The sequence below is a fragment of the Stegostoma tigrinum genome, chromosome 13 (genome assembly GCF_030684315.1).
Source record: "Stegostoma tigrinum isolate sSteTig4 chromosome 13, sSteTig4.hap1, whole genome shotgun sequence".
Classification (NCBI taxonomy): Eukaryota; Metazoa; Chordata; class Chondrichthyes; order Orectolobiformes; family Stegostomatidae; genus Stegostoma; species Stegostoma tigrinum.
Window position 1 is genome coordinate 50,084,032 of NC_081366.1, and position 22,108 is coordinate 50,106,139.

Sequence of the window (22,108 nt, forward strand, 5' to 3'; positions counted from 1 at the left end):
CTGAGATGCTGCTTGGCCTGCTGTGTTCATCCAGCTTCACACTTTGTTACCAAAGCTTGAACAAAATCCTTTTGTTTGCAGAGAATGGGCCCCATGTATGAACGAATGTTACTTTTTGCAAGTATAAATGAACCGTGCTACAAGTTCAGCTAATTATTTTCAGTTGGCAGTTTGTGTAGTTATTAGTGCACTCAAGAATTTACAGCAAGTGTAATCACAAAATCATCAAACAATTGATGTTTTGGTTTAGGCTTTGCAAGTGCAGACTGGCTGAGTATGATCTGTGCTCTGCCTGTTGAAAACAACCAAGTTGAATGTATGTCCCTGAGCATAAGTTGTTGTCACTGCAGCATTACAATTATATTGCCATTGCATGTTGAGGTGCAGTTTTGAAATTCAGAAGCATACAGTAAGTGGATTGGAGATGTGCCATGAGTCTCCTTAGAGGCTAGCAGATGTCAGATGCTGATGTCTGAGGATGCAGGGCTGTGGAGTGTGGTCCTGAGATATTGGCGCCAGGTGTCCAGGAATCTCACCTCGATCCTCAGAGCTTGCCTAAAAGATGCAGCAAGTTGGTCCTGACATTAAGATATGCCTCACTGGGCTTTTTGCAAACTATTGCCAGTTTCTTACTGTAGCGTACAATGTTTAGCCCCCATTCAGAATTTGCCCTTTAAAAGAGGCAATGCTGCAGGAAATATTCCAGAATTCAATGAGGCCTGAGCAACTTTGTAAACTTTGAGAACCTAGTATGTGAATTATCTGGTGAATTCACAGTTTTTCCAGAAGTGCTTCTGTGAAGTGTATGCTCAATGATTGTTGATGATACATTTTTTTGTAAAGGATAATATCTATGAATATCCTCCTGCAATGTTGTGAATGCTAGTAATTTAATCCGTAACTTATAAATATGAACGCCCATCCACTGACAAATTCACCAGATAATTCACATACTAGGTTCTCAAAGTTTGCAAAGTTGCTCAGGCCTCATTGAATTCTGGAATATTTCTTGCAGCACCAGCTCTTTTAGAGGGCAAATTCTGAATGGGGTCTAAATATTGTGGGTTACAGTGAGAACATGGCACTATTGTGCAAAAGGTCCAGTGAGGCATATCTCAATGTCAGGACCAATTCACTGCATCTTTTAAGCAAACTCCGAGCATTGCGGTGAGATTCGTGGACACCTGGCACCTGTATCTCAGGACCACGCTCCATGCGCCCTGCATCCTCAGCATCTGACATGTGCCATCCTCTAAAAAAGACACTGTGTATATCTGGTGATGACTGCTCTGAGAGGATTATTATATTCTGAGAGGATATTATAATCAGTCTTAATCTGTTGACAATAGAAATGATAACAAATAGATAAGATTCAGCACTTTTACAGCCACCTAATCAGCTTTCTTTTCTGACGACCAGAATATAGGCTCTTGGGGTGCTGCTGTTTAGTAGGAAATTCAAATTCGAAGAATTTGCTATAACCCGTTCTTATTGCTACTGTTAAGTGGAAAACAAACTACTCATTTCAGTAGCACCAAGCCCATCCATTATAGCTGTAAAATCTAGCCTCTGATACCTGCAGTGCTTGATTTAACCAAATGAGGGCTACACTGCAGTTCTGACTGACTTGATAGGAACATTGCCAAGTTGGAAATGTCACCACACCGAGTTGAATGTCTGGAATGGAACTAGGCCATATGTGAATGGCACTGGCTAGTGGACAGGTTTCCCAGACTATCCTCTAGGAAGTATTTGTTATGAGCTCACCAGACTTCAGTTTTTTTTGTGCTATGTCTTTATTGAACTGGAGGTAAAATAGCTGCTTGCATTGAGTGCTTCATAGCAGAGATCACATAACTACAGCATGCCAGAAAGCACATTAGTACAATTTCCATTCAGATAGTGTTTACAAATGATTAGGTGAAGGGGTAATTGTGAATCCCTACTAATCCATCATTATCCCGAACCATGTTCTGTAAATTTAAGTAGACGTACTTTACATTTTTTTCTTTTGACACTCACTTATTCTTAATTTGGAAATACTCTGAGATGGGTTTGGAGGAAGTCTGATGAACTTTTTAAGATGAATAGTTAAATTTGGGTGAGAAACTGAATGAATGAATTATGAGGAGCAGGAAAGCTGGGGTTTCGGGTCAAGACGCTTCTTCAGAAATGGGGGAGGGGAAGGGGATTCTGAAATAAATAGGGTGAGAGGGCGAGGTTGATAGAAGATTTTTTCAGATGCTCACTTGCACATCTGCTAATGTGGTATACTGTATCCGCTATTCCCATTGTGGCCTCCTCTACATCAGGGAAACCAAGCGGAGGCTTGGGGACCACTTTGTGGAACACCTACGCTCAGTTTGCAACATACAACTACACCTCCCAGTCTCGAACCATTTCAACTTCCCCTCCCATTCCTTGGACGATATGTCCATCCTGGGCTTCCTGCAGTGCCACACTGACGCCGCCCAAAAGCTGCAGGAACAGCATCTCAGATTTTGCTTGGGAACCCTGCAGCCCAAGGGTAGCAATGAGGACTTTACAAGCTTCAAAATCTCCCTTCCCCCGACCATATCCCAAAACCAGCCCAGCTAGTCCCCGTCTCCCTAACCATTCCTCCCCCTCAAGCCTCACCCCCAACTCCCACCTACCAACTTCATCCCACCTCCTTGACCTGTCCGTCCTCCCTGGACCGACCTATGCCATTCCTAACTCCCCACCTACATTCTCTTTCACTGGCTCCAACCCCACCTCTTTGACCTGTCTATCTCCTCTACACCTATCTTCTCCTCTATCCATGTTCAATCCACCTCCCCCTCTCTCCCTGTTTATTTCAGAACCCTGTTCGCCTCCCCCATTTCTGATGACAGGTCTTGACCCGAAACATCAGCTTTCCTGCTCCTCTGATGCTGCTTGGCCTGCTGTGTTCATCCAGCTTCACACTGTGTTATCTCAGATTCTCCAGCATTGGCAGTTCCTACTATGTCTGAATGAATTATGATTTCTTTTTACACCGTGGTGTATATTGCACCTCCTCATAGGTCACGACAGAATTTATTCATGCCATGATTCCTCCAAGAGAATGTTTTAGAAATGGCTCACCGGAGGTGAGATTCAATATAGTGCCATCAGTTGGCCCTCAATAGGGTGACCCGTTGCTGTGCTGCAAAGCACCCCATCTTGTGGTTGAATTACAAACTGATAAAATTGGCACAATGTGGGAGTCAAGTTCTTAATGCAACTTGGAGCTGTCATTTGAACTCAGAGCCTTCGTGACAGAATTTGAAACTACTCATAAATCCGTACCTTTTGAATTACTTCACTGTCAACATTACATGCTCAATATTCATCAGACAGGACAGATAGATTGTGGTTGTTTTACTTCTGTGGAATTGTCATACTGTCTGATGATACATTTGACTTAATGAGCAGTTCCATACTTAAAACTCAAAATTAGCTACAGGATTAGAAAAACTTCCTTTTTACATTTTAATTATTTGTTCCATTTTATTTGTTGTGTGTTTTAAATGCATTGTTTGGCAAACATTACAAATGTTTCAAATGATCACTGGCCAGGAATTCCAAGCATATTATGGACATTTCTGTAGGGTACAGGGAATTACACCTTGTTCAGAGGATAGCAACAAAATATGTGCAAAAAGAGATATATCGGAGTGAGGTCAGATCACACAGACAGGAAGCCTGGGTCTGTATGGTTCCAGATAAGATGTCCCTTTTTTAACCTCCTGTGCATATAGTTTTGTTCAATAAAGCCCGTCGCTGTTTACTTGCTAGAGTATAGATCACATATTACTACCAATTTTCTGTGCAGCAGAATTTGTGTTTTAGGAACTGCCTGAAATTTATGGTCATGATTTTTTTAGACATTAGAAAGAGGCAAACTCATTAAAAATTAATTTAGAAGCTAGTGCATTCAAATTAATAAAACAAACCTTGGAAAAAACTTTAAAGAACATTTCAAATTTATCTGGCTTCTTCTGAAAGAAAGAACAAGCACCGAAATTATTCAGTTCAACTTTAATTACTTTATTGATTCTTATTTGGTTATAATGTTCTGCATATAACTGAAAAACTGTTTTTACTACTAAACCATTTTTATTACCTATCATAATATCAAAAAAACTTTTTCTTGGCGTAATGAAATTTAGTAATGAGGATAATTCAAGTACTAAAGTCATAACAGCATTGTGCCCTCATGTTTCTCATTTATATTGTTTGGATCTGTTATCATCATTACCCTTTCTTTTCCATTACTCAAACTATATTGCAGCTCTGCCAATACTCTTATCTATTTCAATAGTTCAGCACCAGTAAAATAAAATGCTGAAATTGCCAACATACTAGCTCAATATTTAATTTTCATTTTCATGAATAAGATGAAGACATTTTAAAGAAATTTAAGGGTGGCACAGTGATTAGCACTGCTGCCTCACAGAACCAGGGACCTGGGTTTGATTCCAGCCTCAGGTGACTGTCTATGTGGAGTTTGTACATTCTCCCTGTGTCTGCATGGGTTTCGTCCCACAGTCCAAAGATGTGTAGGGTAGTTGGATTGGCCATGCAAAATTGCCCATAGTGTTCAGAGATGTGTAGATTGGGTGGGTTATAGGGGATGGGTCTGGGTGGGATATTCTGAGATTCGTTGTGGACTTGTTGGGCCAAAGGGCCTGTTTCCACACTGTAGGGATTCTAATTCTAATAAGTGCATTTAGTCAAAGATGGTGGTTTTACTGCAAAACATTTATTCAGCTTTTAAAATTAACTTGAGTCAGTGAAGCAACTTTATTTTTAACTGTGCCTAGTTATGGAGAAACATACATCCTGTCAAGCTTTAAAGTGGATTTTATCCTGAATGATATTAATGGAATAGCACCCTAGTGCAACAAGTACATTTGTGAAGCAACTGGAATAAAAAGGACATTAATATATACCGGAGGAGGTAGCAAGACTATATGATGTATTATCTGTTATTAGCCTCCAGTTTAGTACACCCAAATCAGATTCATCTCAGTAAAAATTAATGTAGGTCAGTGACAACTGACCTACCATATGTCATAAATGATCTGAGTCATACTGTCTGAACCTATTTCTTAAATTATCTACTTTTATCATCAATAATGTATCACCATATGCTGGCGCTATCATTGTTTTTGAAAGCCAATGTATTGTTGGATTTTTGTCATTGTGAACATGTTGATTTTTAATCATTTAAATGGACAAAAGTAGATTATTGAATTGTTACTCTAGAGTAATTACAGATGTGTAATGCTGGCCTTGCTAGCAAGACTCACAACCAAAAACAATTTTTTAAAAATGATAACTTAGGTATTTACTTGATGAACTGAAAGATATTGCATTGTAAGATCATGAGACTAACAGATCCTTTCAGGGAAGAATTTTTAAAATATTAACATGCCTTGCTGTGGTCACACAGCTTTCACAGTAGTTTAAAAGCAGTTCTTTAAAAATGCATTACAACGTGATATCCAAAACATTTTACATGTTCCTTCACAGCCTAAGACACTTTCTCACTACACCCACATCTGACTTCTGTACTAAAGTCAGATAGTAAGATATACATCTCCTCCTGTCAACAAGAAGAATTCATTTTGTGATTATTATGTGAGAATGTTGTATGGCATTCAGCCATTTTGAAACCAATGTTGTATGGGGTTTTCCTAAGTTAATTCATCAGATTTCCTGAAAAACATGCTAATTAATGCACACAAAATGCTACTAAGACAATTAAACTGCTGATGATAGCAATAGTTTTGTATGGTTTATGAAAGTTAAGTTTACGGCGGTTGTTTGAAGAATAAACAGTGAGGCCTAGCATACACTGAGGCCAAACATCAGGAAATTAGAATAACACTATTATTTATTATAATCATTATGAATAGTTTAATGAAGCAGAATATCTGTTGATTTAATAGAACTGCAAAAGTGCAATAAGTGCAGTAAACTAACCTTTTGTATATGAAACATCTTTGTTCTACTGGTGCAAGCACCGATGTTATGCTTTTGTGATTTCCTCTAGCTTCTCACTGCAGAAACAGGAAATGAGGCACATTTGCAATTTGATCATGCATTCAAAGTAGCAACATATTAATTCAGGTTTGTTGGGTCGGAGTTTCCTGTAGGCTCAGAAAAACTTGACCTGTGCACTTTTGTGCCTTTTGAAATGTACTCCAAGCCATTTGGGACTCTGCCTGGGCCTACAGTCCTTTCACACCAGAGATTAGGTGCACAGTGCAAACGAAGAGCCATGTCAGAGTTCATGGGGATTGTGGATGCAAATTAGAGCTCTTTTAGGAAGTTAGTCATGGCTTTCTGATTCAGAATCCCAGCTCCCAACATTGCTTAAAAGTCCCCAAACCTCCCCATCACTATCCCCATCCAACATTCATACCACCTAGTACTCTTCAGATCACCCATGGCAACGCATGCCCAGCAAACCTATTCCATTTCACATGCCCGGCCTCATGCCATGCCACTTCAAAAACCCCATTCTAGCTCCATTACCACAATTTATCCCTCATAGCTGCTCACCCAGTTCATACTGTGTACAGTCTGCAAGAGCCAGACATGGGTAGCACACTGGTTAGCACTGTTGCCTCACAGTGCCAGGCATCCAGGTTCAATTCCTGTCTTGGTTGACTGCCTGTGTGGAGTTTGCATGTTCTGTGTTTTGTGGGTTTCCAGTGGGTGCTCTGTTCTCCTCCAATAATGTGCAGGTTAGGTGGATTAGCCATGCTAAATTGCGCACACTGTCCCGGGATGTGCAAGCTAGGTGGATTAGCCAAGGTAAATGTAGGGTCACAGAGATAGGATGCATCTCGGAGGGATTACCTTCAGACAGTCAGTGTGGACTTGATGGGCTGAATGGCTTGCTTCCACAGTCTTCTGTGACAAGAGCAGGGAGTTATTTTAGCATGTTTGGAAAAAAAAACTTTCTGACGGTCCAATAAAATCCTGAAATCAAACACACTAGCGTTAAAGCAGGAAGCAAGAAAACTCAAGTGAGAAGAAATTATTACTTTTCAGTGTCTGTTAGATTTTCTTCCCTAAAGCACATTTCTGAATCTTCCAGGCTTTTATGACAAAAAATAATAGTTACATGGTCACTATGGTGGAATTTAAACCCATGTTCCCAGAACATTAGCCTTAGGCTCTAAATTACTGATCCAGTGATGTTACCAGTACACCATTCCATCCCCAGCTGTACCACCTCTTCCTCCACTCTGCCACTCATTCCCCAAAATGCTTATAAAATCTTTAGATTGGTGTATGAATTCAAGTGTTTGTTTTCAGAATTAAATAATTGTAAGATGTTAATTGTATTCAATGTTTTTTAATCAATGAGAGTATCTTAACAAAGCAAATTCATCAATTGACACTTAGAATTTTAACTCATTTCATCCCAGCACAAGTCTCGAGATCTTGCTGTGGTGAGCACTAGTTGACATGAAGAGTGAAACATAAGTAGGCATATGTTAGCCCTAAACTGGGAATAGGTAGCAAGATAGTTTTGCATGGAGAGCATAAATGGCCATACATATGGCATGTAAACAGTTTGAGGTGGCTTGGGTTGACATGAGTGAGCTGTGAGAGCTGTAGGATTGCTTTTAATTTTAGTGCCTTTTTGAAAGCTGCAACAAATTCCTCAATCCGAGAGTGGGCCTTCCACACAGCCGAAATCTAGCTGCCTCCAATTACTGTCTAGAGGCAATGGCGCAACTCCCATTTACAGATAACCACTCCAGAACCAAAATCAGGAATCCGGGACATTTTCTCACAGGTCAGTTTTGTGGAGCTGAAAATTCTTCCCACTCTGCAACCCTCACCCATGACTGAAAATTTAGACCTCAATATTTCACAATCTGATTTGCATCGCCACTATGAGATGCATGTCATACCGTTGTGCATAGCATTTGTATTCTTGTGTAACTTAATCTCTTATAACCTTGAGAAAACAAAAACTATAACAGACTCAATATCTGCAGGCATTTTTTTGAGTTTGGACAAATTTTCAATTGCAAAGTTGAAATGGCAACATTGGTGAATTTACAAACTGCAAGATTAGCAAGAAATTCATAGAATCTTATTCAGCAATCAATTGCCAATGCATCAGTGTATTGAATGAAATAAAAGTTCTATGAGATGTTCTGTGTCTATTTTTAGCAATACATCAAAGTATTTTAGTTTTTATTATTCCTTATAACATCAGAAATAACAGTATGACAACAACCAAGCAGAATGAATCTCTCCCCCAAACTAGAAGATGAACCCATGCTATGTAAGGAACACTGCTGGCCACTCTGTCATGATTCTACTTCAGTGGATGTCCTGCTGCAGCCCTACCTTCATTTTGCTCTTTGATGGTGGCCAGACTTCCTTTTGATCCAAGAATCTCAACAAATGCCTGTACTATAAAGAGAAACAGCCCATCTCAGGAAACTATGTCAAGGTCATGTGGGTTAGGAGTCACGAGTGTGAGTCCCATCCTGAAAGAAAGGAAATCCAGCCTAAACTGTTCTACAGCTTGGTGCTTTGAAGATAATAGCATTTGATGATTCAAATAGGAAAATCTTTATCCTCTGGCGTGGGAGCATACAATTACATTTCATTCAGAAAGGGACCTACATCTGACTACAGTAATATGCAGTAAGTAGCTAATTTCAAATCTCCTCCCACCAATTCAAGTAATTCATATCCTGTAATTCATTCAAATTCAAATTCAAATCCTAAATATAAGAAAATAAAATGTTGCATATTATTCACATATATTTTGCAAAAAGAATGACCATTGATATATGTCCACAGAGGAGATCTGCTCTCAGAAGAGGAGAAACAGAACTAAGCTCTGTTGATACTCCAATGCCCACAAAAATAAATGAAAACTTATTTTCTGGGCTCTTCTTCAGCTGGATCACCACTCAGTAATGTGCAAAGTATGCTTGATGCTACTCCACTCAGTGCTCTCCCCAAAAGCCAAACTAAATCCTATGCATATTATTAGGTGCTACTTTACATTTGAAAAATGACTACTGCCTGACTTAAAGTAAGTACTGCTGTCACCCGGCACTGCACCCTTTGGAAGATAGGGACAGCCAAATGTCTGGAGGAACAGGGTGGTAAATCACTCACGATTTCTTTTGGAGCACCACCACCCCACTGCAACAATGCTGACAGTCTCCATAATGTCAAAGCCACGTGAAACAATAAAATGGGACATATCACCAATTTGATTATTCTCCTCTTGCAATTTTTGATTGGCTGAAAATTCAAATCCTAAAACTAGCTTTCAGATTATGACAATCAAGCATCCACTTGTGTCCACTTTCAAAATGTATAGTTAGGAAGAGGCTTTAAATTTAGACAAATGTCAATTGATAAATTTGGATAAATAAGGTAAAAATGAAAATAGAGTTTAGGAGATCAAGAATAGAAGCGGAGGGAATGACGAAATAGGAGAGTAAGGTAGCAGAGTGAAGTGTAAAAATGTAATTTTTCATCAAAGTGTATTTTATGTCAGTTAATATTGGTGATCCAGCAAACCCTGATGTTTGAATAACCATTATTATATCACTACTGCTTGTTATAGTGTTAAAATGCCGGCATTGAAAATGCAAAATCACCTGGCCCAGATATATGATTTTTGAGACTGCTGGATAAAAATTAAGTTTGTTTTGTTATCTATTTGTAAAGAGTTACATGTGAACAACCCCTTGTTATATCTCTGAATTTTTCACATACATTGAACCAAACTGTAGGCAGATTCAGCAGCCATTTTGAACATAGCCAAATCATGTGAATAGTAAGAAGGTGAATGAGCAGCAAAATATTTTCCTCATGATATTTTCCGCAGGATGCTTTTGGTTCATCTTCAAACTTTATCAACCATCTAAGTATGGGAATGAGGTTTTAGATTAATATCTAATCCAAAGCACATCATATCTTAGAAAGCAAAACTTCAAGGGACTGCATCATTGAGTTAACTTTAATTAAGTTCTAAAGTCTTGTTGGAGAGGGGTCACCTTAACTTTGGGTAATAATGCAAAGTAGGAGGCATCAAGTCAGCAGTTTGTTATACACATCTCAATTTTTAGCCAACTGGATATCTCCTATTTTTTCATTAGTGCTCAGAGTTAATACTGACCCTGGAATGAATCTACCATGGATTCTATGTCTGCAAGCAAGAGTACTAACACTACTGGATTAAAAATCAATTAATGCCATAGCCACCCAAGTGAAATGTTCATTCTTATTTTCCATCAACCAATCTGAATAAACTATGGTGGCATTTTTAGCCAGGAAGAATTCCCAGGTTGTCTTTTTAATGTGCTGGGGTTTACTTGGATTTTCTTTGCTTTCCACTTTTCGATTTTGACTTTGAAAGAGAATATTTGCATAGTCACATTTATTAGAGGCATATGATAGACTGATGTAGTGTATCTGTGGGTCATATGCAGGGCTATAGATTTTACATGGACTTACCTACTGTAGGAAACACCAGGAGTTTGATGAAATTGAGGACAATTGTGAAGATTGTTAATGCCTTCTGTGTAAGATACCTTTTATTGTGTGATTTAGAACTTACGAATTTGTGCTAACAGCCATCTAAAATATGTGGCATCGATTCCTAGTTCCGAAACGTCAGCTTTTGTGCTCCTGAGATGCTGCTTGGCCTGCTGTGTTCATCCAGCCTCACATTTTATTATCTTGGAATTCTCCAGCATCTGCAGTTCCCATTATCTCTGATCCTAGTTTCATATTATTGTTTTATTATCTAATTCATGCAATGCTTGTTATGTTTAGCGTGAATCATAAGATATGTTCAAAACAGAGCGCTGGCACTGTATCAGAGGCATTGGACCTTCGAGTGCTCCTGATGCTCAATACATGATTGGCCAAGTTATGTGATTTAAGAGTGGTCTTATTTAGTTAGAACTTCAACTCACTTTCATCATAAAGCTGAATTTGGATATAAAATCAGTAATCATGAGATAGTTGGTTTGATTGTTTTTCAAGCAAGCTGGAATTTCCCACCTTACGACGTTTACATCGGAAAAAAAAGGATGGGGATGTGAGCAAATTCTGCTTTAGTGGTGAAAGGAGAAACCCTGCAGAAATTCAATTCATTTGATTGATACATTTTTACAAACTTCCATATGAAATGATATACCAACACAAGGGTTCTAAAATCCAACTTGATTATACGAGGGTTATTCTATACGTTAGCTTCTGTGAAGCATTCCCAAGGCGTGATGTCGTTCTCACACTGTGCCTGTCACAGATTAAGAATCAGTTTTCTGATTGCTGGAGGACTGTGTGTGTGTGTGGTGGGGGGGGGGGGGGGGGGAGGTGGGGGTTGCGGGGCGGGGGGAATCAGGTTGTCGGAGAGAGAGAAAAAAATAACACAAATGTTGGTGCTGTCGGCGCAGATAATCAGCGGCGTGATCCAGTGGCAGGACTGTCGGAGGCTGTGCGGTTCAATGAGTAGGGCTCTCGGTTCGCCCGGGGGAATGAGCGGTGGGATGCAGTGACGGGAGATAGGCAGCGCCGTTGCCAGGATCATTAGAGATCGCAGTCGGAAGTAGTTGACTTTTCCTAAGTCCGGGGGACCAGTGGGGTCGTTCCCAGTGCCGACTCTGTCTGTGTGTGTGTGTGTGTGTGTGTGTGGGTGGGGAGGGGGGGAGCCTGGCCAATTACACTCCCTGCGTGATTCCTCAGATAAGGAGGGGGCTCGATTCAACCGATCTTGGGGGGGGGGGGGCAGGATCCTTTGTGTCGAAGGCAAGACTGAGATCACTTTGGAAGCTCAGGATCTCCTTGTCGGTGTGTTTCATTGAAGCAACCTGCTCCCAGAAGTAGATGGACGTTCTGAAGCCGGGGCAGAAATTACAGCACAGCTGAGATCCACATGAAACAAACCGCCAGCAGCTCTGCCTTGCTTTAAATGAAAGGAAGGGATGGGAAACAGTGCTCAGAAAACACATGCAGGTAGGCAGCTTCCTCCCTCCGCCGCGATCTCCTGCTTCGGGAGCCACAAGCCTTTATTTTACAGCTTCCCACAGCTTTGAAAGGCTAAAGTGCTGTCGCTCTGAATAGGTTTTCCTCGTGGATAGAGCGTCCGACCTTTGTTTTTGGTTGTGTGATCCATCTTCTATTATTCTAATTTACAAGCAAATCTTTCGCTGTGTGTGCTTGAGGGAGGCACATGTTGTACATGTTGAGGGAGGCCCTCCGCTGATGCTTTTTTTTCACTCTCCAGGTTGGTGGGTGCGGTGATTTTAGCCAAAGCGGTTTTCCGGGATGATTTCAGTGCCGCCGCCCAACCCCCTCAACCCCGGCATCTGTGCGCCGAACCCGCCGCCTCTGCAGCCGCTGCTGACAGCGCCCCCAAAGTCTCAGCCACTGCGAGCTCTTCACCTCCGTTGCTCCAACCATCACATGCCCGAGTGTCAGTGGAGGCTCGGGACACACCGTGCCCTTTCTAGCCGTTTATAGTACAGCGGTAATGTTCCTACCCACCTCCCCCCCCCCCCCCCCCACCACGGGCCGAGAGACCCCCGATTCAAGTCCCACCTTGCTCCCGAGGTGTGTCGTAACATCTCTGAACGGTTGATTAAGGAAGCATAGGTTAATTTAGAAAAAAGACCAGTCAATTGTCACCAACGTACAGAGAGAAGCCTGTTCAGGGGTACTAGATCGGGGGAAAATAATATAAGTTGCTGTGAATGAGGAAGTGTGGCCCCAATCCACCCCACAATATGAGCCAAATGATGTATTTTTTTAAAAAAAAATCCTCGTCAACTGGAACACATCAATTAAGGTTAGATTAACAACTCAGTTCTTTTTATGGCAATCACCTCTGATCTCAAGTCACTTCAAGACATTATAAATAGACCTGCAAGGCCTTTCGTGACCAGCAGTTATAAATATAGAGGTATGGGAGCTTATTAGGGTAGGGTTTTTTTTGTATAAAAAGCCGAGGCCGCTGTAAGAAATAGGATGCCTGGAAACCAATTCCCCATAGCTGTCAAGTGCCTTCAAGAGAGGGGGGGAAAATAGCTTTTGAGCTGAATGTGGACTGAGGTCCGTGTGACTGTTTAAAGATCCTGCTATCTTTAGTTACAACTAACTGCTGCATCAGGGAGGGTGGACTGGGGGTTCCAGTCTTCAGCTGTCATGGGGAGGTGTGTGTTTCAGTTGGAGGGCACTTCATTGCCTTGTACTTCCAAAAGTTCCAAACAGGTGGTGAGACAACGTGACAGTTGCTCCTGAATAGGGGCCATTGGTTAGAACAGCAGTCAATGGAGTGGGTCTCTTTGTCAGCAAAGTACGGTTCACAGCCGAACTAATTAATGCAAAACTATAGTGCTGGCTATCTCTCCAGGAAGCAATATTGCCCAGAATTTCATGTTCACATTTCATTGAGTGCAGTGCAGTCTTGACGTTGCACATAAGCCACAACATGTTTTGATAATATTTGGAAAAATTAGCACCGCATTTTGTTGTTACATAAATAAACAGCGAACATGTCCCATGTGTTTTCATTAAGGCTTTTGGGATTTGCTTCTGAAAGGATGAGGGTATGCAGTGGAGGATATTTAGTATTGTTTCTATTTAAGGGGATGATGGAGTCAGCGTGTATTCTACCTAAAATTATGGCACATCCGAAAAAATAAGTACGTTCAATTTGTAATACTAGTGTTTGTCTTTGTGCAGACCCAGAACATGATTTGAATCACAAAAAAAGGTTTAAACAATTATATATAAAATAAAGGGAACCAAAGCATGTGGTGGAGTTTAAATTTGCAACATAATCTATGTTAAGAAGTGCTCACTTCTACTTCCTTTTCTTCTGTATATTCATAACATAACTTCTGTAATTTAAGCAGACATCAGAATAGTATGCATTTGTGAACCTCATGGTACACGTCTGAATTATCTAAGCTACCATCACAGAATATTTCAGCGCAGATGGAGGCCATTCAATCTATTATGCTTATGCCAGTGCTGAGAAAGATCTAGTCACTTCAGAAAGAGCTCTAGTTTTTCTATTCACTCTCAGCCATCATTGTGAAACCCTTCTGCATGCTTTCCATGCCTTTGACATCCTCCCTAAAGTAATGTACTGCAAGTGAATATAACACTGTAACTACAGTGTTATAAAATTCATTTGAAATATTTTACATTAAGTAATTTTTTGGAAATAGTGATTTTTAAGAGTTGGTACACAAGATATGACTTCTTTTCACATTTTAAGAACAGGTGTGGGACATTCAGCCCTTAGAACCTGCTCCACCATTTCATAAGTTAATGACTGCTTGTGGTTTCAGCTCCACTTTCTTATCTGACAAACAAAACTTTTGAGTCATTTATCCATCAAAAATCTAAATCTGCCTTATATAAAGTCAATCACCCAGCCTCTAGAGCTTTCTACGGAAAGAGAGTCATTCTTTTTAATTAGAAGTTAGAGTTATTTTGACTAGTCTCGAACTCCCAAATCTAATTCTTAGTAGATTTTCATGGACACATCAATTGATTAATTTATTCCTCCCACCACCCTGTTAGAGTTTTTCTGTCAAATATTTGTCCTTTTCTAAAAATGCTATTTTAGATTTTCTTTTTGCCCCATGTCTGTTAAGATATTCCGCTACATGAAGGGCCAAAGGGACTGTACTGCACTGTAATGTTCTATGTTCTGTGCACACAGTGTATTGTATATATTTTTTAAAAAGTCCATTCTTCCAAGACTCTTAAAATTTTGGTAATGATTGAACAGAAGGTGGAGGGACAATGTGGTTGGGAGGATTTTGAGGTGCACAAGCCTTTGGTGGTGGGTTAGAGGCCTAGAATCTTGTCATAGTTGGTATTATTTGAAATGAAATAATCTACTGTCAAAGCAGAAATCCAGTGGCCCAACCGCAGAGCTGAATCAAACTGCCAAAATCTATGTAAACATTTAAAGAGAAGAGCCAGTCCAATTTGATAGTGTGCAGGAATTAATGCTTAGCAAGCTAACAGAATCTCCCTCTAAATGGTCGCTTTATCTTTCACTGCAGTGATCCCTTTAAAGGATAATGTTGTGACTGTTTTTCAATTGGGGTTGGACAAGACCTACATCTAAAATGTGTTGGTGTCCAACCTACATTAGCGTGATCAATTTACATACAGTGTTGGACGTGCAATAAGTCAAATCCTTGAGAATGGGCCAGGTTTATACATTGTAATTTAGCTGGTGGCTGAAGAGTCTTATCTGTGAGAAGCAGGTTCTGCCTCAAATGTTGCATATGAATTGGTTATCAGATTTTTTTTGATAGGTTGTTGTTGTTTCTGATATTGGCTTCTATGGCTAGCTACTGTAGAACCTCAACTTGCAGAGGCTAACAAGGCTCCTGTCTGTTTGAACTAGAAAATAGCAGCAGTAGGCCACATGTGGGAATAAAACAGGACCTATTCAATTGATTTTATTTCTTCTGCCTTATTCCAGTTGCATAAGTGACTGGTAAGAAGGTTAATATTACTTCCTTGTTCATTTGGTTATTAATTTTTGTCCTGAAGATATTGCCTGTGTACTAATGATAATAGTTTTCTTCAAATAATCTTATTTATACATCATTGTGTTGAACATCCCTGTAAGATGCCTAAGGAACCTTTTTTACTTCTAAAGGCAAGGATCCCAATGTTACCAGTTACTTTTATTTAAAGCCGCTCACCTCATTTTAGTGATTCTCTTTGTACACTTCTCATGGTTTTGGCATCCTTTCTAAAGTAAGGCTGAAGTTGGGTACAATACTCCTAACAACAGTATTATAAATCTAGCAAGCTACATTTTATATCCCCTGTATCATTTTCAACAGTTATTATTGCGTGTATGTCTGATTTTGCTTGCATATTTCAGGTAAATTTTGATTGTCAAGTGTGATTCTGAATAGATTCTCATTAATTTCATGAATGAATTTAATTGCAAGCAAATCAAGGTAAGTACAGTAGCTTACGTGCATTATTTAAAGCTGATTAGTATATCAAGCTCAAATCTTAGAGAATATTTCTAAAACAGAGAACAGAAAAGAACTCCATTGGTTGATTGTATCAATGCAGGTGCACTTAACATGCATTGTTACATGGAGGAAAGAAGACCGAGTAGAGATCTTTAAATTTATGACGTGAGTTTTCAAAATGATGGATATGCAGGGTGGAGTAGATAGGGAGAAGTTGTTCCTGTTCATAAAAGACAGAAAAAGGTGAGAAGACATTGATTTAAAACATTGTGCAAACAAAGAAAGGGTGACATGAGAAAAAAAACATTTCCACATTATGAGTAGTTAGGGTATAGAATGTATTACCTAGAAATGGAGTGGAAGCAGGTTGAATTGAAGCGTTCTTGCGAGCATTGGATGATTATTTGGATAGAAATTGTGCTTAGGGAAATGGAGAAAAGGCAGGAGATTTGCACTAGGTAATAGAATCAGCACGGGTACGGTGGGATGGATGACCTCCTTCTACATCATAACAATTCCGTGATTCTACGTTGAAGGGAATCCAAAACTAAAGATCGCAAATATAAGATAGTTACAAATAAATCAATAGGGAACAACGTCTTTACCTGCAGAATGGTTACAACGTAGAAAATTGCTACTGCATGGATTTGTTCTGGTGAATATCTTCAGGGGAGGCAAAATATATGGGGCAGAAAGGAAGAGAAGGGCATGCAAGTAGCACTAGATGCAACAGACTGGGAGTAGGTTAGCATAGCAACAAAATGGCAAACAAAACTAAATAGATCATTTGGGGCCAGGGCAAATGGCTTGTTAGACGGTAAATAGTTTCTTTGCTGTATATCCTATGCACCTAGAATGCAAGTGACTGATAGAGCTAAAGCAACGAGGGAACTCGTTTTGGGCAGCAGTAAGCCTTTCAAAGTTATATGGGTTGGGGAACATATTCTACAGGCAGACTATTTGTCTCACGGTTTTCTGTGAATTTTGCTAATGTGTTTTACTCTGCCTCACAGTCCTCTTTTGAAGGTGTTACCTCTTCATATAATTCTACAGGCACTGTCTATTTTGCAGTACATCGTTCAAATAGCAAACAAAAAATAATTGACAGCAAGCTGCATAAGATGTTAGAGCAAATGAACTACAAACTAGGTTAAAGAAGTAGGAACAAATTACTGCAGATACTGGCATCTGTACTCAAAACAACAAATGCTGGAGATCACAGTGTGTCAGACAGTGTCCATGGAGAGAACATCATAAAGGAAGGAAGAAAGTCAGAAAAGTGCTGAGGTTTAAATTGGAATTTCAGAGCTTAGATGTTTGTCAGTGGAAGGCATGGCTGTCATTAGATAATTTAAAATGGTGATGATGAAGAGGCAAGAATTAAAGGAACATTGTGGAGTGGTGGAAAGTTCAAACATGGAGAGGGGGCAAGGCCATGGAATAGTTTAGAAAAAAAGATGTGTGTTTTAAAATGTTGGTATTTCTTAATTGAGAGCCAAAATCTGTTAGTGAGTACTGAGTTGGCTGGGATTTTGTGCAAGTTACACAGTAGAGTTTTAGACAAGTCTAAATTTATGGATTGTGAAGTCTAGATGTTACAGAAGCTTAGTGTGGCTTTTGGCTACAGACAAGCTGAGGTGATGGATGATGTACAAAGGTGTAACTTGGTTGTCTTAGTGCTGATACAGATGTGTAGTTGAAAGCTTATTTTTGGATCAAATACATCATTGTTAAAAGTGATGAGCTAATTCTTAATGTTCTTGTAGCTTCTATAACTGAGATCAGACAACACTTGATTGCTGAATCAAACAACATGGTGAGAATGGCTCAGCTACTGATTAAAACGGCAAACAATGTTTTATGAATTCGCTCAGAAGCATTATATTCAAGCTTGGAAAACAAGAAGATTTGAGAACATCCAAATTTTAAAATTCGTGTGAGGAAATAAAATGTTCATATTACAAACTGATATATTTATGCATTTTTAAATATAATTTGCCAAATTTTACTATGTCACATTGAAATAAAAAAATTCAAACAAGCGTAATAAAAATGTCCAGAAGTCACTTCATAGTGACTGTTACAGTTGTTACATGAACATCACACACTTTGTTTCTAGCTCACCATAGATCTGTTTGAACGTAAATATTAGGGATGGTTTAGATTGAAATAAGCTGTAAATAATAGTTTCCATTGTTTTATGTAAGTAGTAAGCTGGTTCATTTGCTGTTTCTGGAAATTGCAAAATTACAACTGTAGATTGTTAATGTCAGGCTTTTGACTTATGTTAAATTGTAACAGTGAGTGTATTGTTTATGCCTACACTATTATATAATGGATAGCTTATTTAGTAACACCAATTCTTTCTTAATAGTGGAATAAAGTTGTGTTTTATATTCTTCTGCCGGTGCAATGCCGTTGTACCCTTTTGTTTTGTCTTGCTCCTCTGTCATTAACTCTCTTGACCACAAAAATCACGTAATAATTCCTTGTTGAGATTCTTTGCTTGCTGTTTCTGCCTGGACAGCTCAACAATACCTTGTATTCACAAGCAGAAACATGCCTTTGCTTGCAGAAGAGTGTAAATTACTTTAAAGAACAATATCATTTGCCAACAAATTTGTGAAATGTTGAACAACACACAGTATTTTTACAGAACTTTTACTGAGTTTGATTAGAATATTTATATCAAAGGACAGCTTATCAGGCAGCTTTAACCTTGTTTGTGACTTTAGTTTCTTTTTACAAAATCAAACTTTATTTGAAAATTAAGTAGAATGTTTCCAATAATTCTGTCAGAAGTAGTTATTCCGGCTCTCTTGCCCTGGAGGGACTTTTGCTTTAAATTATAAAATATTTCTATTATTAAATCAAGATTTAGAGTTAAAGAGACAGTCAACTCTGTTGTTTTTAACAAAAGGTGATAATGAGTCTAAAGGCAAAGGTAAAATCACCATTCTCACAAAGGACTGCTTTCTCATTAGTGAGAGAAATGACTGGAAGTGTTTAATAGGAGGGTCACCACACCTCAGGTGAGAAGAGAGATGCAGAAGGAAAATCCTTGATGGTAACCTCAGCCTGTGTGGAAGTTAGACCCATAATGTTGGCATCATTCTGCAAATAGTAGACCTATTGAGACAATGAAGAAATTTTTAACCTTAATGAAATAGCTGCTATCCATAACAATTTCTGATAATATGTGATTTCCTTCAGAATTCTGATATGCTGTTCACAAGTGTTATTCTTGCATTCACATCTTAGGTGCCTCGTAAGAATCCACTTTTAAGAGGGTTGTGACAAATAAAGTGAACAGCCTTGGTCACAGATAGACCCCAGATAATTGAAGATGTGGAACTTCTCCCTCTGTTTTCTGTGAACATGAAGACTAGGGAGTGGGGAAGCAGTGGTAATGTCATAATGTCACTGAACTAAAGACCGAGATTACAGTTCTGAGGGCCACAGATTCAAATCTCAACATAACAGCTGATGGAATCTCATTTCACTTAGTGAACAGAAGGAACAAAAGAGCATAGCCATATGTGCAGGGCCAGCTTGAGAGTCAGAGTGAAGTGATGCTCAAACAGTTTACCTTGAGTTGAGCTGATCAAGTGCAATAAATGCCTGAGTCTCAATCAATACGGACACTGACTAAAAGCAAGACTGCTTTACCTATTTATGGGGGTAGATCCAAGGTAGAAAACCCGGAGGCTGGAAGAACACAGCAGGCCAGGCAGCATCTGGAGGAAAGGAGCAGTCAATGTTTTAGGTATTACCCTTCAATTCAGATAGTATGTTGCAGTAAGTGAGACCTAATACAACTTTGTCTGTAGGTTTCCTTGTTACCTTTAAACTAAAGCATCTCAAGTAAGATAAGAATCTGGCCTAGCTTCAATAAAGTGTTAATCAATCTGTCCTTAATTGGAGAGCTGCATGCTGTGCCACTTGCAATGGAGATGGTAACATTCACGATAATAAGTAGGTCCTATAGTTACCCAGACTGCCTAACCACCAGACTGTACAAGTGAAAAATTGCATGTAAGCAAAGGTAGTATTTGCTACTAAGAGTGGCCACTGCCAATACATCAAACAAATATCTAGAACAAACTTAATGTTTATATTAAAAACCCTATTTGAAACAATTATCCATAGTAATTCACTGCTTTTGATTGTTGGGAATTCAGCACAAATTTATCAAATTAATACTATGATTGGGGCGGCACAGTGGTCAGCACTGCTGCCTCACAGCACCATGGATCCAGGTTCGATTCCAGCCTCAGGTGACCGTCTGTATAGAGTTTGCACATTCTCCCCATGTCTGTGTGGGTTTCCTTCCACAGGTAGCAGGTTAGGTAGATGGGCCATGCTAAATTGCCTGTAGTGTTCCGGGACGTGTAGATTAGGTGTGTTATAGGGAGATGGGTCTGGGTGGGATGCTCTGAGGTTCGGTGTGGACTTGTTGGGGTGAAGGGCCTGTTTCTACACTGTAGGGATTCTATGACTTTCTATCCATGTGGTGAAGAAAAGTCTATATAATTGATGCAATATTGCAGTTTTCTACAAAGATAATTACAACTTTAGTAGTTTATTTTCCTTCAATTGTATTTAAAAAATCCCTTGCATTTCAGTCAATTTACTGATTTTTTTAAAGACTTTTTTTATTTACTTTGTCATTATCATTAGTTAAGATGGTAGGGTACTATTAATTTTACTATAAACCATTTCTACTAATCTTCTGTAGGTTACTCAACTACTTTCTGATGACAGCAAATTTTACATGAATAATTAGGATAAGATCAGTAAAAGAAATAGTGAAGTGGGTTCTCTGTTTATCAAACATGGAAATTAACAAAAGTATCAGGACAAATGAACGCTTTGGAACAGAGGGGCCAGAACTCTCAAACAACATAAGAGTAGTCTGAAACACAGAAACCAAATACTATATACGAGCCAACATGTTATCGAAATGATCAGTGGCGCACAGTGTTACAAGTTGAAGTACAGCTTTCTGCTGAAAAAAAATGACTGTTCTATTTTGAATTTCCCTTTTTAGTTATTCTAAATACATTCAGTTTTGGTGTTTTAAACTACTGGTGCCTAAAATAGTTTTGATCTCAGATGGGTGTTGGACCAATTTTCATACTGTCGGAATGGTTCCCTGAAACATACTTTAAGCCACTTGCACGTGTCCTGAGAAACATAGGTGCATTAGTTGAGAAAGTATCAGACATCCTCTGCCAGGTGCTGCCTGGCCCATGGTTACCAATCACGTCTGTCATTTTTAAGAGTTTAAGGTGGAGCCAAAAGGAAGGGGGGGTGCTTTTCCTGCTTCCATAGAAATCCATTACCCCAAATCCTGAAACCTGTTGGCAACTGCATTCATGGGACGATCTGAATCTTCAAAATCCAATTTGTCAATCTGTCGAGTTTCTTGGTGAAATGCAACGGAAGCCTGCTGCTTGTCGCAACTACTTAGTCTCAACCCAAATAATAATTTCGAGCAATTGCTGGGCTTCTATCATCACATTCAAGGATCATGACTAACACCTATTCGGAGGTTGTAAACTGGCTTGGTCACATTTCTAGACTGCCATTTCAGTAGGTGAAATTGATTTAATCCATTACATATGGATAGAATTTAAAAACAATAATATTCTGCTGAATTTTAGATTAAATGCTCATAGTATAATTTTCTTTTTAAAATTGAGCAATAAAATAGGTATTGTTTTGGAATGTAACTGGTTGTTTCTGTAAAATTATAGCATCAAATTATGTGGGGAACCAGTATAAGTAGGTCAGACAGTATATTGAATATCATAGTAGGGTGAATTTCCTCATTTTTTAAAAGATATTTCAGTAATCAAGAATGACAAAATGAGCAATTCAAAGAATCACTTCCATTCTAAAGTTAATGAACATAGGCTTGTAACATGATTTATGACATTATCATTTTTAACAGACCACTAATCCAGTATTAATACAACTTATCATGGGCTTCTCGCTCAGCAGAAAATAAGTTACTTCTTTTAAAAAAAAATCTGTTGTTTTATAATTGGTAATTATAGGCTTAATGAAGC

The 22,108-nt window shown here is 39.1% G+C and overlaps 1 protein-coding gene and 1 long non-coding RNA gene across 4 annotated transcripts in view; one reads left to right on the forward strand and one right to left on the reverse strand.

The window, feature by feature from the left end:
• Positions 1-6,066, reverse strand: part of LOC125458511 (uncharacterized) — a 61,737-nt gene extending 55,671 nt beyond the window's left edge. Inside the window, exon 1 of the long non-coding RNA XR_007248831.2 lies at positions 5,992-6,066. This is a non-coding gene — a long non-coding RNA (uncharacterized LOC125458511). The remainder of the gene's footprint in view (positions 1-5,991) is intronic.
• neurl1b (neuralized E3 ubiquitin protein ligase 1B) overlaps positions 1-22,108 on the forward strand; it is a 419,935-nt gene that overhangs the window by 342,260 nt on the left and 55,567 nt on the right. For 2 of the 3 annotated variants that reach the window (XM_048543834.2, XM_048543835.2), the window contains exon 1: positions 11,775-12,027. The exons of the other annotated variant lie outside the window; for it this stretch is intronic. In XM_048543834.2, coding sequence (XP_048399791.1) covers positions 11,997-12,027 — 31 coding nt within the window. In that variant the 5' untranslated portion in view covers positions 11,775-11,996. Of the gene's footprint in view, positions 1-11,774; positions 12,028-22,108 lie in introns of those variants that run through there. 3 annotated transcript variants of the gene reach the window in all.